Source organism: Equus quagga, chromosome 9 (assembly GCF_021613505.1).
Source record: "Equus quagga isolate Etosha38 chromosome 9, UCLA_HA_Equagga_1.0, whole genome shotgun sequence".
Classification (NCBI taxonomy): domain Eukaryota; kingdom Metazoa; phylum Chordata; class Mammalia; order Perissodactyla; family Equidae; genus Equus; species Equus quagga.
Genome location: NC_060275.1, coordinates 68593680 through 68608157, shown reverse-complemented (window position 1 = coordinate 68608157; position 14478 = coordinate 68593680). Strand labels below are relative to the sequence as shown.

At 33.8% G+C, this 14478-nt stretch overlaps 1 protein-coding gene across 2 annotated transcripts in view; it reads left to right on the top strand.

Moving 5' to 3' along the window:
• Positions 1-13810, top strand: part of SLC30A5 (solute carrier family 30 member 5) — a 31873-nt gene extending 18063 nt beyond the window's left edge. Inside the window, exons 6-16 of one of the 2 annotated variants that reach the window (XM_046671844.1) lie at positions 576-663; positions 1893-1969; positions 2204-2374; positions 2879-3167; positions 3330-3538; positions 4097-4254; positions 5092-5221; positions 7948-8149; positions 8817-9043; positions 11033-11161; positions 12030-13810. In XM_046671844.1, coding sequence (XP_046527800.1) covers positions 576-663; positions 1893-1969; positions 2204-2374; positions 2879-3167; positions 3330-3538; positions 4097-4254; positions 5092-5221; positions 7948-8149; positions 8817-9043; positions 11033-11161; positions 12030-12200 — 1851 coding nt within the window. In that variant the 3' untranslated portion in view covers positions 12201-13810. The remainder of the gene's footprint in view (positions 1-575; positions 664-1892; positions 1970-2203; positions 2375-2878; positions 3168-3329; positions 3539-4096; positions 4255-5091; positions 5222-7947; positions 8150-8816; positions 9044-11032; positions 11162-12029) is intronic. The other variant, XM_046671843.1, reaches the window with a different exon arrangement.
• Positions 13811-14478: the final 668 nt, after the last annotated feature.

The following is a 14478-nucleotide window of genomic DNA, read 5'->3' as shown; positions in this document are numbered from 1 at the left end:
AGAGATGACCTTTACATGCTTTACATCTTTACTAGACATAGAGATGACCTTTACATGCTTTATACCTTTACTAGACATAGAGATGACCTTGCTAGTTTTCTTAATATGCCCTCTTAGTTCTTGTTTCCTAGAAGAGTGCTAACTAGAATATCAATACTATTGTAAATTGTCTTCTCCATGGTTTGCATGTTGTTGAAAAATATAAGTCCCTACTAATTATGCTTTAGCTACTTGGGCTTTTCAACCAGAAGCAAAGTAACATTTAGGAAGGTTAATTCTGTAAACATTAACAGTTTATGCATGGTAACATGCCTAGCCATATTAGCAAGGAGACAATTGAAGTTGTCATTATGTGTCTTAAATGCCCTTAAAATATCCTGTTGTAGCTCTTTACTTTTATATCTTAGTGTTAATACTATAAATTTGTATTGTATAGTATAAAGATTTTATTGTCAGATTTATTTTTCTTTAGATGTTTATTTGAAAAAGATTTTTTATTCAATATTTGCATAGTCATGGTCTTAAAAATCAACTCTTGAAAAAGCCATCCTTAGTATTATTTTCTTCATTTTCAGACAAGGGGGGCTGCTTTTTTCATTATTGCTGTGATCTGCCTATTGCTTTTCGACAATGATGATCTCATGGCTAAAATGGCTGAACACCGTATCCTTTTGCAATAGATTGGAATTATTTAGTCCGGCAGAAAAATAGAAGACTGGCAGATGGGAAAAGAAGGGGTAACAATTAAACTGATCAATCACAGATGAAACTTTCATAGATTAATGTAGGTATTCTAAGTCAGTATTCAAATAATGAATAAATTCATTCTGAATTAAATATTTTATAGCATCTCAATATCTTCTACAGCACCTGAAATTTTCAGAAATTTAGCAGCAATGAAAGAATGTTTTAGAATGTCCTGGTGCTAAAAAAAAAAAAAAAAAACAGTGGATGATTTGCCACTCAACAAAATCAATCTGTTTATTTGTTCATACTTTAGCAATTTAAATGCTCATTTTAGAAGGCAGTGGCAATTATTAAATATAAACCTCTTTGAGATTAAATGAAAAACCTTTGGCATCTTCTTGCCTGAAAGAAAAAGTTCAGATTCCTTAATCCGATATTCACTCTCTTGCTCTTAAATTATTTCCAGCTCAGCCCTCACTCTTCTCCTATATATACCCAACTTTCCAGTCAAATTCGTCTACTCCTTTTCCTCTCCAGACATGCAGTGTTCTTTCCTAGCCATGTGCCTTTGCCCACTGCATTTAGCAGAACTCAGAACACTAGTTTTGATTCTTATGGTTACTGATACTCCCTGCCCTAAAACCTGTTACTTAATAATAATTTACTTTGTTACTGTGAAAGAGGGTGGCATGACTTTGCAAAACTCCAGGTTGCTTGTGATACACTGTTCCCTCCCCCGACTCCACCCCATCCTCTTTTGCTTGCTTCTTGCTTTGCTGAGGCTTCTGTGATCAGTGACTTTGAAAAAGATTTAAGACTGATTTTACTTGTCATTCTAGAAGGGCATTGGATAGGAGTGGTCCAAGAAAATTCCTTGCTGTTGTTTCTTTGTCTTACTGATAGTATGTATGCATATGTCTTTTGGAGGTTAAGTACTAAAATTTAACAACTGTATCTTAGGCACTGTTGTAATTGTTTTGGAGACAGCAAAAGGAATACAGCCTGTTCCAATTTATAAATCATGTCCCAAAATTAAGTTTTAAATTGTTTTGTTTTTAAGGGGAAACATTGTTGAGGGTACTCAAGTTTGGGGCTCCCAGACTAGTCTATAGTCAACCCAAAATAATGTAGCTAAAATTTCAGGAGGACTTCAGGATTCAAAGAATTACTATTTGGAATTTTTTCCCTTACTCCCAGTCCATTAGCTGAAGGACATCATGACAGTGCTCTAACCCACATGCTTTACACAGCCATTGCCTTCTTAGGTGTGGCAGACCACAAGGTATGTTCTCGTCTTTGCTCCTAACGTGATCAAGAGATTCTGAAAAGTTACAGCAACTATAACTGCAGAAGTGCATTTAAAATAAATTATCAGTGATTTACAATACTCTTTGCCATTTAATTGAGTAATTTGGGATATGGAAAAACATACTAGTTCCATTTCTTCAAGTATGTATTTAAGGGTTGAGTATTGGACTGTGTGTTTCTAATGAGACTTATCTAATTTCAATCACAGGGTGGAGTATTGTTGCTAGTACTGGCTTTGTGTTGTAAAGTTGGTTTTCATACAGCTTCCAGAAAACTCTCTATAGATGTTGGTGGAGCCAAACGTCTTCAAGCTTTATCCCATGTTGTTTCTGTGCTTCTCTTGTGCCCGTGGGTCATTGTTCTTTCTGTGACAACTGAGGTAAGAGCAGAAATGTATTGGTAATAAGTAAAATGAATTGCTATTACTTACGAATTTTAGTTCAGTACGTTGTATTTTATTTCAATTTGAGGTTGCAAGAGGGTTAAATTATCTTTCCTTTTCCTTGTAGCTTTTGAAAATTTTTGAGTTAATTTGATTGTTTATAGAAAATACAAATCAAGTACTGTTACATTTATATGTCCCTCTCATTCCTATGACCCAAAGGAACCAGTTAAAGAAAGAATTTAATACCTACCATGTGTTAGGCACAGTGATTGTGGCTCACCTAGTATTTATAAAATTATTAGGCAATAATGCTTTTTGTTTTTTAATACTTTGGGGAATACTGGGAAAATGTGCCAATATCTTATAGCTCTTATATTTTGCCATTTTACGAATCATATTGAATCATGAGAATATTTGTTTATACAAAAACGAATTCATTAAAACGTGAACTTTATATACATATAGTATTGACAGTTTTGTTTTTTTTTTTATTTCTAGAGTAAAGTTGAGTCTTGGTTTTCTCTCATTATGCCTTTTACAACGGTTATCTTTTTTGTCATGATCCTGGATTTCTATGTCGATTCCATTTGTTCAGTCAAAATGGAAGTTTCCAAATGTGCCCGTTATGGATCCTTCCCCATTTTTATTAGTGCTCTACTTTTTGGAAATTTTTGGACACATCCAATAACAGACCAGCTTCGGGCCATGAACAAAGCAACACATCAGGAGAGCACTGAACATGTCCTGTCTGGAGGAGTGGTAGTGAGCGCTATATTCTTCATTTTGTGTAAGCATTTTCCCCTTAGCAAATTTCTTATAGATTCTGATGTTCAAATCACTTACTTAATTTGGGAATTTGTTCAATACTTGCATTTAGCGCTTACGGATACTGTGCTGGTTTTTGGTAGCTTAAACTTCTGTAATATTCTTTTTTTTCCCCTCCTTTTAGCTGCCAACATCTTATCATCTCCTTCTAAGAGAGGACAGAAAGGTACCCTAATTGGATACTCTCCTGAAGGAACACCTCTTTATAACTTCATGGGTGATGCTTTTCAACATAGCTCGCAGTCGATTCCTAGGTTTATTAAGGAATCACTAAAACAAATCCTTGAGGAGAATGACTCTAGGCAGATCTTTTACTTCTTGTGCTTGAATCTGGTAAGATTTTTAAATATTAATGGCATATTTTAAAAGCTTTAATCTTTAAATTTTGACAGTTCTGGTATAATTTTAGTAATTCCCAAATTTCTGGTAATTAGAGATGAGCTAAAATTCCATTTTCTTTAAGTAGTAGAAAGATTACAGGATCATATTCAGATTACTTAAGCAATTTTTGAGGCATTTCAGAAGCGTTGGTTTAGTGTGCTATTTCAAATCAGAAAATATAGTAGCTTCTAAAGATTTTTATCTGTTCTTTATAGGATCTCACTACAGACCAGATTGCTAACATTTTATAGCTTAGTTTTATTGAGTTCTATAGACATGTGAATAAAGCTGTCTCCTTTTAATTTATAAGTTGGACATATCTGACTTAGTTTCTTACAGTTTATATGAAATGAGGCTTCTTGTATAAGTGTCAGTTAAGTAACGAAAGAGGCAGTTAAATCATATCTTCAAGTAAGGGTTAAAATCCTTTGATTAAATTCTGATAAATCTCTCTTGAAACAGTATTTCCCCACACACTCCTCCCCTATTTTTTTTTTAAACATATTTTAGCTTTTTACCTTTGTGGAATTATTCTATGGCGTGTTGACCAATAGTCTGGGTCTGATCTCAGATGGATTTCACATGCTCTTCGACTGCTCTGCCTTGGTCATGGGACTTTTTGCGGCCCTGATGAGTAGGTGGAAAGCAACTCGGATTTTCTCTTATGGGTAGGTACTGACTCTCGAGGTAATACAGCACAATGAAAAATCTTAAATGCAAAGAATAAAATTTTATTTTAATACAAGTAATTTTCCAGAGCTTCATTTTTCTTTTATTTGAAGTAGATAAGAGAAAATAAACCAAGCGTTTGATAAATACTAAATGACAGTAAGCTCAAGATTATACTCCCTGATAAATCCCTCTTATAAATAGGGAGCAAAGTCAGTTAAATATTCAGCTCTTTGCCTAATGTGTTTCTTTGAGGCAATGGAATGGGCGTGATCATTCACATCTCTGCTGTTAGAAAGAATATTCAAAATTCGAAGTGGCTGTGCATAGCATATCCTTGCATTAAGTGAATAGTTCAATTCAGTAAATGCTAGAATCCCTGATTTGTCCAAGATATTTTGATAAGACCTACTCTAAATAGATTAATAAATTCAGCTCTTATTTTCAACTGTTTATATTTTGAAAATGAATGAGCCAAAAAATACAAATAATTTTGGTACAAAGCAGAATCTGTGTGCTGTGACAGAGATACAGAACACATCAAGAGCTTAAAGGAGAGAGAAATAACTTCTTGCTAAGAAATTAGGAAAGGCTTTGTGTAAAAAGAAACATTGAAGAAGGACTTTGATAAATATGTAAAATTTCCGTAAACATATATGTACAGAAAGAACCTTCCAGCATTAGTATGACATTAAAATCTTGGAAATGTTCTAATCTTACTATTTTATATAGTCGAAAATCTGATCTTGCTTCCTTAGTTGTAATGTAATAATCATTATGCTTTAATAATACTTGTCATTTTCTTTTTCTTCTAAAAACGTATTCTACGTTTTTAGGTATGGCCGAATAGAAATTCTCTCTGGATTTATTAATGGACTTTTTCTAATGGTAATAGCATTTTTTGTGTTTATGGAGTCAGTGGCTAGATTAATTGATCCTCCAGAATTAGACACACACATGTTAACAGTAAGTCTCTTTATTTTCCTATTTGAATTTCTATTCATACTCATACAGCTTTGTCCATGCTAAAGTTAGTTACTGATCTAAGAAGGTTTTATTTTATTTTTTATTTAAATCAACGTAACTTCCTGTCTTGCTATTTACATTTACACTGCTGACTGTTAGAAATTAATTAGTCCTTTTCACTAATATTTTAGTAGTTGAAATATTAGATGACATTCAAAACATATAGATTTCTTTCTCACTTAAATGTTTTTGTTTGCAGATGTATTTTTTAAATACCTGAGGAAATTTGCAAAATGTTAGAGATAGAATCAGAAAAATAGAATTTTAAGGGCTTTATTCAATAGATTGTATTATTGCCATAGCAGCTTTTAGTGTTCACCCTGTACCTCTAAACCTTTACATGTGCTATTTCTCGTATTTGGCATGCCCTTCCCTCACCCGTGCCTTTCAGGCTTCCTCAAGACTTTGCTCCTCTGGCGGGATATTTTCCCGTAACCCCTGTCTTCCCTCCTCAAAGTTTGTTAGATTGCCCTTTCTCAATATTCCCATCGTATCTTCTGCATTCTTCTTTTAGCAACATTGAGTTATAACTGTTGTTTAATTTGTCATTCTTTCACAGTTAAAGATGTAAGGGAAGTATCTTCAGGACCTGAATTGTGTATCATTAACTCTTAAATTCTTGCACCTGGCTTGTAGTAGGAACTCAGCAATTAATTGTTGAATGAATAAAAGCAGTTACAAGTTTTGTTGGTGGAAGCATATATTAGTAAAGTGTTTTTGGATTACAGTTTGGAAATATATTTTGAATTTTAAATGTTCATAGCCTTTGACCTTTAATATTTAATACAGAAATAGTCGCACAGGTGTGTAGAGGTCCATTGTTTATAATGGTAAAAAACAACAAACGAATTGTTCACCAATGAAAGGACTAGTTAAATAAATTTGTCATTCATAGAATACTATGCAGCTATTAAAATGAATGAGGTATATATGCATATACTGGCATGAAACAATTTATAAGATGTACTAAAGAAAAAAATTACAAAACCGTATTTTATTTATTTATTTTGTTGTTGTTGTTATTTTGGGGTTTTTTGTTTTTTGAGGAAGATTAGCCCTGAGCTAACATCTGCTGCCAAGCCTCCTCTTTTTTTTCGCGGAGGAAGACTGGCTCTGAGCTAATATGTGTGCCCATCTTCCTCTACTTTTTGTATGTGGGACGCCTGCCACAGCACAGCTTGACAAGTGGTGCATAGGTCTGCACCCAGGATCTGAACTGGCGAACCCTGGGCCACCAAAGTGAAACATGTGAACTTAACCGCTATGCCATTGGGCTGGCCCTAAAACAGTATTTTAATATGATCCTATTATTGTTTTAAAAAGTTGTATATGTGTTAGTATGTGCATGGAAAATAACATCATTCTCTTAGGAGTGACTAACCCTTGGAGGTAGAATTATAGGGGGCTGTCACTTTCTACATTATTTTTTTTTTTCTGATGAAATATATAAAGCTAAAGTATTTCTGAGTCGGGGAGAAGGAGTATTTATGAGGTGATGGAGTCTCTGTAAGCAGTATTTGCTTTCATTAAAAATTCATTAACCATCTTCAAGTTCATACAGCTAACTGAAATTTTAAAATCTGACAGACTAATGGTGTGAGTCGCAAGAAGTAAATAAGCTCCATACGTGTTACTAAAGTAAATCTCCTGTCTTACTGCCTTGGAAAATTAATCAAAATTATCTATCTCCCTTTATTTTTATATGTTCTTTTTACAAAACAAATTGATTTCTCTAAAGGAGGAATTGTAGATGTATGTAAATTAAATAACACCCTGAAGTACTATTCAAAATTACTTTGTAAGAGAGGATAATCAAGGGTAAATAACTTGGTTTATCCTTTGGGGTGTTATTGTAGCACCATTAGATCAAGATAATTCTATTCTCTTTGTTAAAAAAAAAGAAAAGGGAGATTACCACTATATGTTTGCTTTTCCATTATACTCTTTTTACTCTGGGAAATTTTTTTTTTTTTTTGAGGTAGATTAGCCCTGAGCTAATATCTGCCACCAATCCTCCTCTTTTTGCTGAGGGAGACTGGCCCTGAGCTAACATCCATGGCAGTCTTTCTCTCCTTTCTATGTGGGATGCCTACCACAGCATGGCTTGACAAGCGGTGCATACGTCCGCACCCAGGATCCAAACCGGCAAACCTTGGGCCGCTGCACCACTGGGCTGGCCCTACTTCAGGAAATATTAAGACACAATAAGACTATATTTATTTGGAATTCACTAGTGGTAAATTATAATCATTGCCTTACAGACTGTTGAAATTTACCTCGTAATATAAATGAGATTTTAGGTACAGTGCATACTTGGCTCTAGTAAGCAGTACTTTCAAACTCTTTATTTAAATAAATAACACAAAACTTTAGCATCATTTATTTATTTATAAGCCATGAACCAAGTACATATTATTCTTAATCACTTAATTAAAGCAAGTCCAAATCCCTCTTCTTGTCAACACCGTTGGTATTTGAAAGTTAAAATGTTTCTTCTAAAATTCGCATTTTTTTTAAATCTTGGATTTACTTATTGAACTTAGGTTTTACTATGAATACTTTCAAAACTGTAAACAGAAAAACATATAGCTATATAGTAACGTTTAAATAACAAATTTATTTTTTAAATTACAAATTTAAAAGTTTTCTTTTCTCCCTTTTGCTAGCCAGTCTCAGTTGGAGGGCTGATAGTAAACCTTATTGGTATCTGTGCCTTTAGCCATGCCCACAACCATACCCATGGAGCTTCTCAAGGAAGCTGTCACTTGTCTGATCACAGCCATTCACACCATATGCATGGACACAGTGACCATGGGCACAGTCACAGCCACGCATCTGCAGGCAGAGGCATGAATGCTAACATGAGGGGTGAGTCCTTGCCAAGTATTATCCTACCTTTAAACTGTGTTTGAATTCACTCTGTTTGTATTAAATATTGGGCTTATGGTACAGTTTTATTTTTGAAAAACAGTCTGTGGCTAAAAAAAGGTCTGAAGTCACATGCTGTAGAAAATGCTTATGTTTGTTCATAAATATTAATTTTTAAATAGATTATAGTAATTGTAGAGTCCTTTTCATAGTGACAGTGGCATAAATATTACTTGGAAGGGAAACCCTGAGTGTGCCGTTATGAACTTTGACTACAAAAGAACCAGGAAGATTGTACTGTACTGTAAAAAAATATGGAGGAGATATTTATCACTTCTTATATTGAATTATTTATTCTGATTGTTTAGTATAAGTAATTTGGGTAATGTCAAAACTTTGCTCATGTATGATATCTGGGAAGCCTTCGCAGACAAACCACACCATCATGAAACTCACCATACTGTGTTATAGTTGCGCACATCCTTACCCTTTTACCACTATGCATGAATTCCTTGAGGTCAGTGACCATGTTTTAGTCATTTTGAAGTACCAGCCCCAAGGAGAGTGCCAGGTGCATAGTAGGTACCCAGTAATATTTGTAGAATGGATAAAAGAACTAAATTAGATGTGCTTTAATTTTTAATATTTTTATATATTTTATTTTTAGGTGTATTTCTACATGTTTTGGCAGACACACTTGGCAGTATTGGTGTGATTGTATCCACAGTTCTTATAGAGCAGTTTGGATGGTTCATTGCTGATCCACTCTGTTCTCTTTTTATTGCCATATTAATATTTCTCAGTGTGGTTCCACTGATTAAAGATGCCTGTCAAGTTCTGCTTCTGAGACTGCCGCCAGAATACGAAAGAGAACTACATAGTGCTTTAGAAAAGGTAGTATGTGTAATTTCTTCACTATTTTTTCCCTTTTAAAATAGTATTTGAAATTGAGTAAGTTGACCTAACAAGAAATGTGCAAGATATGAAGAAAATACAGTTTTACTTAAAAGATATAAAATAGGGACTGAATAAATGGAGATATTCTCTTGGATGGGAAACTATTGTGAAGATAGTGCTTTTCTTTCATCTAACTCTCAATGCAGTTGCCTCTCATTAGGTGCTTTCTGTTTTGTTTGTTTTTGTTTTGGGGGCGGATAGATAATCCAGTATTACATAAGACAATGCTTGAGAATTAAAAAAGACATAAATTTACAGTATTAACTAATAAGGTCATATTTTGTGATTATAAAGTTACAGAATTAACTAACAGAACTGATAGTTTTGTCCTTGCACAAGAATAAACACCCAAATCAATTTTAAAAAAAACAGATTGTCCAAAAACAGACCCAGGTACTTAGGAATTTAGCATAAAGCAAAGATAGCATTTCACATCAGTGGTGAGAGAGGGTTGACCTAACTAATATTTCTGTTTGGTCAACAAGAAAAGCTATATCTCTATACCATACCGTATAAAAATATATTTCCATTGGCTTAAACAGGTAAATGACAAATTATGAAAGTGCTAAAATAAAATAGAATATTACTTTTAGAGTCACGGAGGTAGGGAAAGCCTTTTTACTAAGCTTGAAGTGAAACCAGAAGCCAGAAAGGGAGTAAATCTACAGATTGGACCAATTGACAGTTGTCCATTGGCAAAAGATCCTGTTAACAAATATGAAGTAGAAAAGGCAGAGCAGGAGAAAATGTTTGCAGCATACATAAACAGGCAAGGGCTACTATCCATAATCCTTTAAATCAGGAAAAAGACAGGCTTATAGAAGGATTGATTGGTTATATAAACAGGCAGTTCATAGAAAAAACAAATACAAAATAGAATGTTTTTCAGCTTTTGGTTTGCCATATATTGATAAGTAATTAGGATTTGCTGATGAAAAGTTGGCATCTTGTATATTTAAGGTATAGCATCTTAATCCACGGTTTTCATAAAGTTTTCTCACTTTCTCATAATTAGTGAATACTACATCCTACTAAAAAAGTTTTTTATTTCAAAAATAATATATGTCTATTACAGAAAACAAAAAGGGGGAAAAATCACATATAATTCCACCAACTGGAAAGACAACTTTTAAAAGTTGTTTTTCTGTATAAAAATATATTGAAAATAAAAATGGCAAAAAACTGTTTTATAAATTTTTCCCCACTTAATTATGTCATGTTGATAATTATTCTAATACGTTTTTCATGACACTGTAGTGTTACATTGTATGGGTTGTCTATCATTTATTTAACCAGTCCTCTTTTGTTGAACATGGAAGATAGCTTTTGAGTATGTTTACTCTGTATAACAAATAAGGGGCTGGCCCTGTGGCCGAGTGGTTATGTTCGCACGCTCCACTGCAGCAGCCCAGGGTTTCACTGGTTCGGATCCTAGGAGCGGACATGGCACTGCTCGTGAGGCCATGTTGAGGTGGCGTCCCACATGCCACAACTAGAAGGACCCACAACTAAAATATACAACTATGTACTGGGGGAATTTGGGGAGAAAAAGCAGAAAAAAAAACCAATATGTGAAGGTGTACATGAATGTAAGGAAACCATGTAGTTCGTTGAGCATCTCTAGTGTTTAGGAGAGGCAAAGTACATCTTATGTAGGTGTGCACCTGTTGGGTGTAAAGACACTTGTCACCTCCATTCACTTCCTACTGAGAGCTTCCTCCCTGGCATCTCTCCCAGGTCAGAATATTTTAGGCACCTTTACTTTAAGCTAATTGTCCCTCTCCTGTTCCTTTCTCACTTCTGGCTCTCCTTATTATCTTTTTTTCATTAATCAGCTTCATAGTGGCTCCTGGACCAAAAGGATTGCTTTGTGTTAAGTAAATTAGCCTTTAAGTCCTTTATATCACCTTTCCTTTTACTTGACAGATACAGAAAATTGAAGGATTAATTTCATACCGAGACCCTCATTTTTGGCGTCATTCTGCCAGTGTTGTGGCAGGAACAATTCATATACAGGTGACATCCGATGTGCTGGAACAAAGAGTAGTACAGCAGGTAATAATCTTTTGTAATTTCAGTTGAGGTTGTTCATATGTAAAATTGCATACATTATAAGTTATACAGCTCAACAGTCATTTAATTGTTCAAAAATATCAATCTTTCAGCTGTCAAAGGGTAATGTAGCTTATTTTTTACATCTAAATTTGTTTTATATCCAAAAATGGTGAAAATAAAATCAAGTCGAGGCTGGCCTGGTGGCACAGCAGTTAAGTTCACATGTTCTGCTTCAGCAGCCCGGAATCCACTGGTTCGGATCCCGAGTGCAGACCTACACACCACTTGTCAAGCCATGCTGTGGCAGGCGTCCCACACATAGAGGAAGATGGGCATGGATGTTAGCTCAGGGCCAGTCTTCCTTAGCAAAAAGAGGAGGATTGGTAGCAGATGTTAGCTCAGGGCTAATCTTCCTCAAAAATAAATAAATAAATAAATAAAAACCTTTATAAAAAAATAAAATAGAGTTTTAGTATTTACAGGACAAGCTTAAGTTAATGTAAAAAAATTCATTTATGATCTACCTTGGTTCCCAATAGATTATCCAGAAATAGGTTATTATAAATATAGCCCTAAATTAATAATAATAAAACAAAATTGGCAGGGTATATGCTATGGTTGGAGATAAGGATCAAAATAGGTCCTGTATCTCTACTCTAGACATAGCAAATTGGAATGTCTGTTTTCCTTTTCTACTCTGAATGTCAGGTCAGTAATTTACTGGCCTTCTAAAACATCCTAACGTTTGACCAACTAAGTAATAAACATTACTTTGTGGATACATCTTTGACTATCTGTAGCTATAAAAAAAAATGTGGTATCAGTTATTTAAGATGTATGTACTAAAATGTATGGATTTTTATAACAGGTTACAGGAATACTTAAAGATGCTGGAGTAAACAATTTAACAATTCAAGTGGAAAAAGAGGCGTACTTTCAGCATATGTCTGGCCTGAGTACTGGATTTCATGATGTTCTGGCTATGACAAAACAAATGGAGTCCATGAAATGCTACAGAGATGGTACTTACATCATGTGAGGGAACTCGAGAATTACAGCTGGAGTATGAAACAGTGAAGATTAAAGGACTCAGTGTTTATAATATTGCCAGAAGGAAGAAAATAATTGTACAGAAACTTTTTGCCATATTTAAAAAAAATTTTAAAGCTCCTTACTATTGGATCAAGGAATCTTTCTTAAAGGACCTTTAAATACAGAATGAAGCATTAATTGTACAAGTAAAATAATTATTTGAATTATACCAGAAATCTTGAAATTTGAGTGAACACAATGTAGCACATCATCTTTGAAAATGAGCATATAATGATGGATTCTAGTGAAGACCCAAATTACTTCTGTGTGTTTACTTTCTGTCAGAAAGCATCTCCAATGTAAATAATGTATTTACATGTTTATTACAAAGACCCAAAAGAAAAATTTTTAGTCAATTTTTTGCATAGCCCTAGGATAAAATGGGAATAAAAGTTCTATATTTATGGATTTTCTGTATATAAAACTGGTTTCTAATTATAATTTAAATCCATTAAGTAAAAGCTGTATTACCACTTTAAATGTAAACTAAATTATTTGGGAGAAACTTCAACCACTGAAATGAGACAAACAGTGAGAATAGGGAAGTATAACATTACAGTGTTTGATGTATTACAAAAACCAACCACTCTGTAAAATAAATTTTTTTACTTTTGGTAATATTTGCAAATGAATAATTACTTTATTAGGGTAAAGAGCTTATACTAAGTTGTGTGCATGTTACTCAATCACTTGTCTTCTTCCTCTAAGGTAGAATATTCTATTTCTTGTTGTGCATCAGGCAGGTATCCAAGCTGCGCCAGGCTTTCGGTCTTTTCATTTAGCTCCACCCGGTGGGGAGCAGCCCGTTGAGAGAATCATAAATAACTGTCCACTCAGAGTTGAATTTTCTGTCTATAGATGTAACTATTTTTTTAAATTTCTGGAACGTGTAGATATGTAAGAAATATCAAAGAATAGGTATTTATTTTAAAGTTTAATAAGTAAATTTTGTCCGTGAACACTTTGGCACTATGAAATCAAAATACCTTATAACTACTTCCTAGTAATATCTAATTTATACTTTTTCATTTCCAATTTAAACTGAATGTATATTCTGAAAAGACTATGATAAATAGATATATAATAATATATACAGTTTTATGAACACTAAAGAATGTTGTCCAAAAGAAATTTTTGAATATCTGTCTGCTTATAAGCATCTGAATATTTTCATTTTTATACTAGGAATTTTGACAAGTAGGATGAATTAATTTTAGTATGGGTACTATTTTCTTATCTATACCACAATGGCAAACTTGTATTGTGAATCATATTTTTATCTTGCCAACTTTAATATGTGAGAGGTTTTAGAAATTTGTTATAAGTTATTTTGATATTCCTTGTCTTCTCTTTACACATTTTCTGGTCCAAAATCTACATATTAAAATTTTTGCGTGGTGGGGAAATAATTGCATATTGATGATTTAATGCAATTTTTGTACATTAAATTTTTTTTAAGTAGATAGGTACAATAAATATTGCATCGTTATTAAAATTGTCATTTCCCTCAGAAGGCATATGAACAGCAGAAAAATGAATGTGATAGAGCTCTCAGAGTGAAAGGGCAGGGCAGCAGGCTAAGGGGGTGCAGGAAGAAAGTAGGGAGACTCCAGCATTGAGAGCACCTGGGTGCTGGTTCCACCTCATTTAAACCATGTGACTTCAGGCAAATCAGCTTCTTTGGGTATGTTTTTTTTTTCCCTCATGAATAAAATCTCAAATTCTCAGGGTTATGAGGAGCAAAAGGAATAATGTATGTGAAAATGAAAGTTGAAAAGGGCTAAGTAAAGTTGAGGAATTGACATTATTTTAAACCTGACTTCAAAGGTAGCTTTCATTAGTTTGTCTTTTTCTATTTAAATCAGCATCCTAAGAGATTAACTAGATGTTAAGTGTACAAATAAGTTCAAAATAATACCCAAACAGAAGCCTGTTCAACAGTTCATTTGCCCCAAGAAGGGTGGTGGTGGCGCTTTACTACACGCACTAACTTCTCCGCTTCCTCTTCTCATCAGCTGTTCTTTTCCCTTATTACCAATTTGGGTAATAAGTGGTCTTCACTTAGAATAAACTTTACATCCTTTATAATATACATTTATTCTTCCTTTTACATAATAATTGATAAATCGTTAAACTTTTCTAAACAGAAGAATAATGAAACTATATGTAGATATCTCTAACTAAAGGATTCCGATTTTACTTTAGATTATGATTGTCCCCTAAAA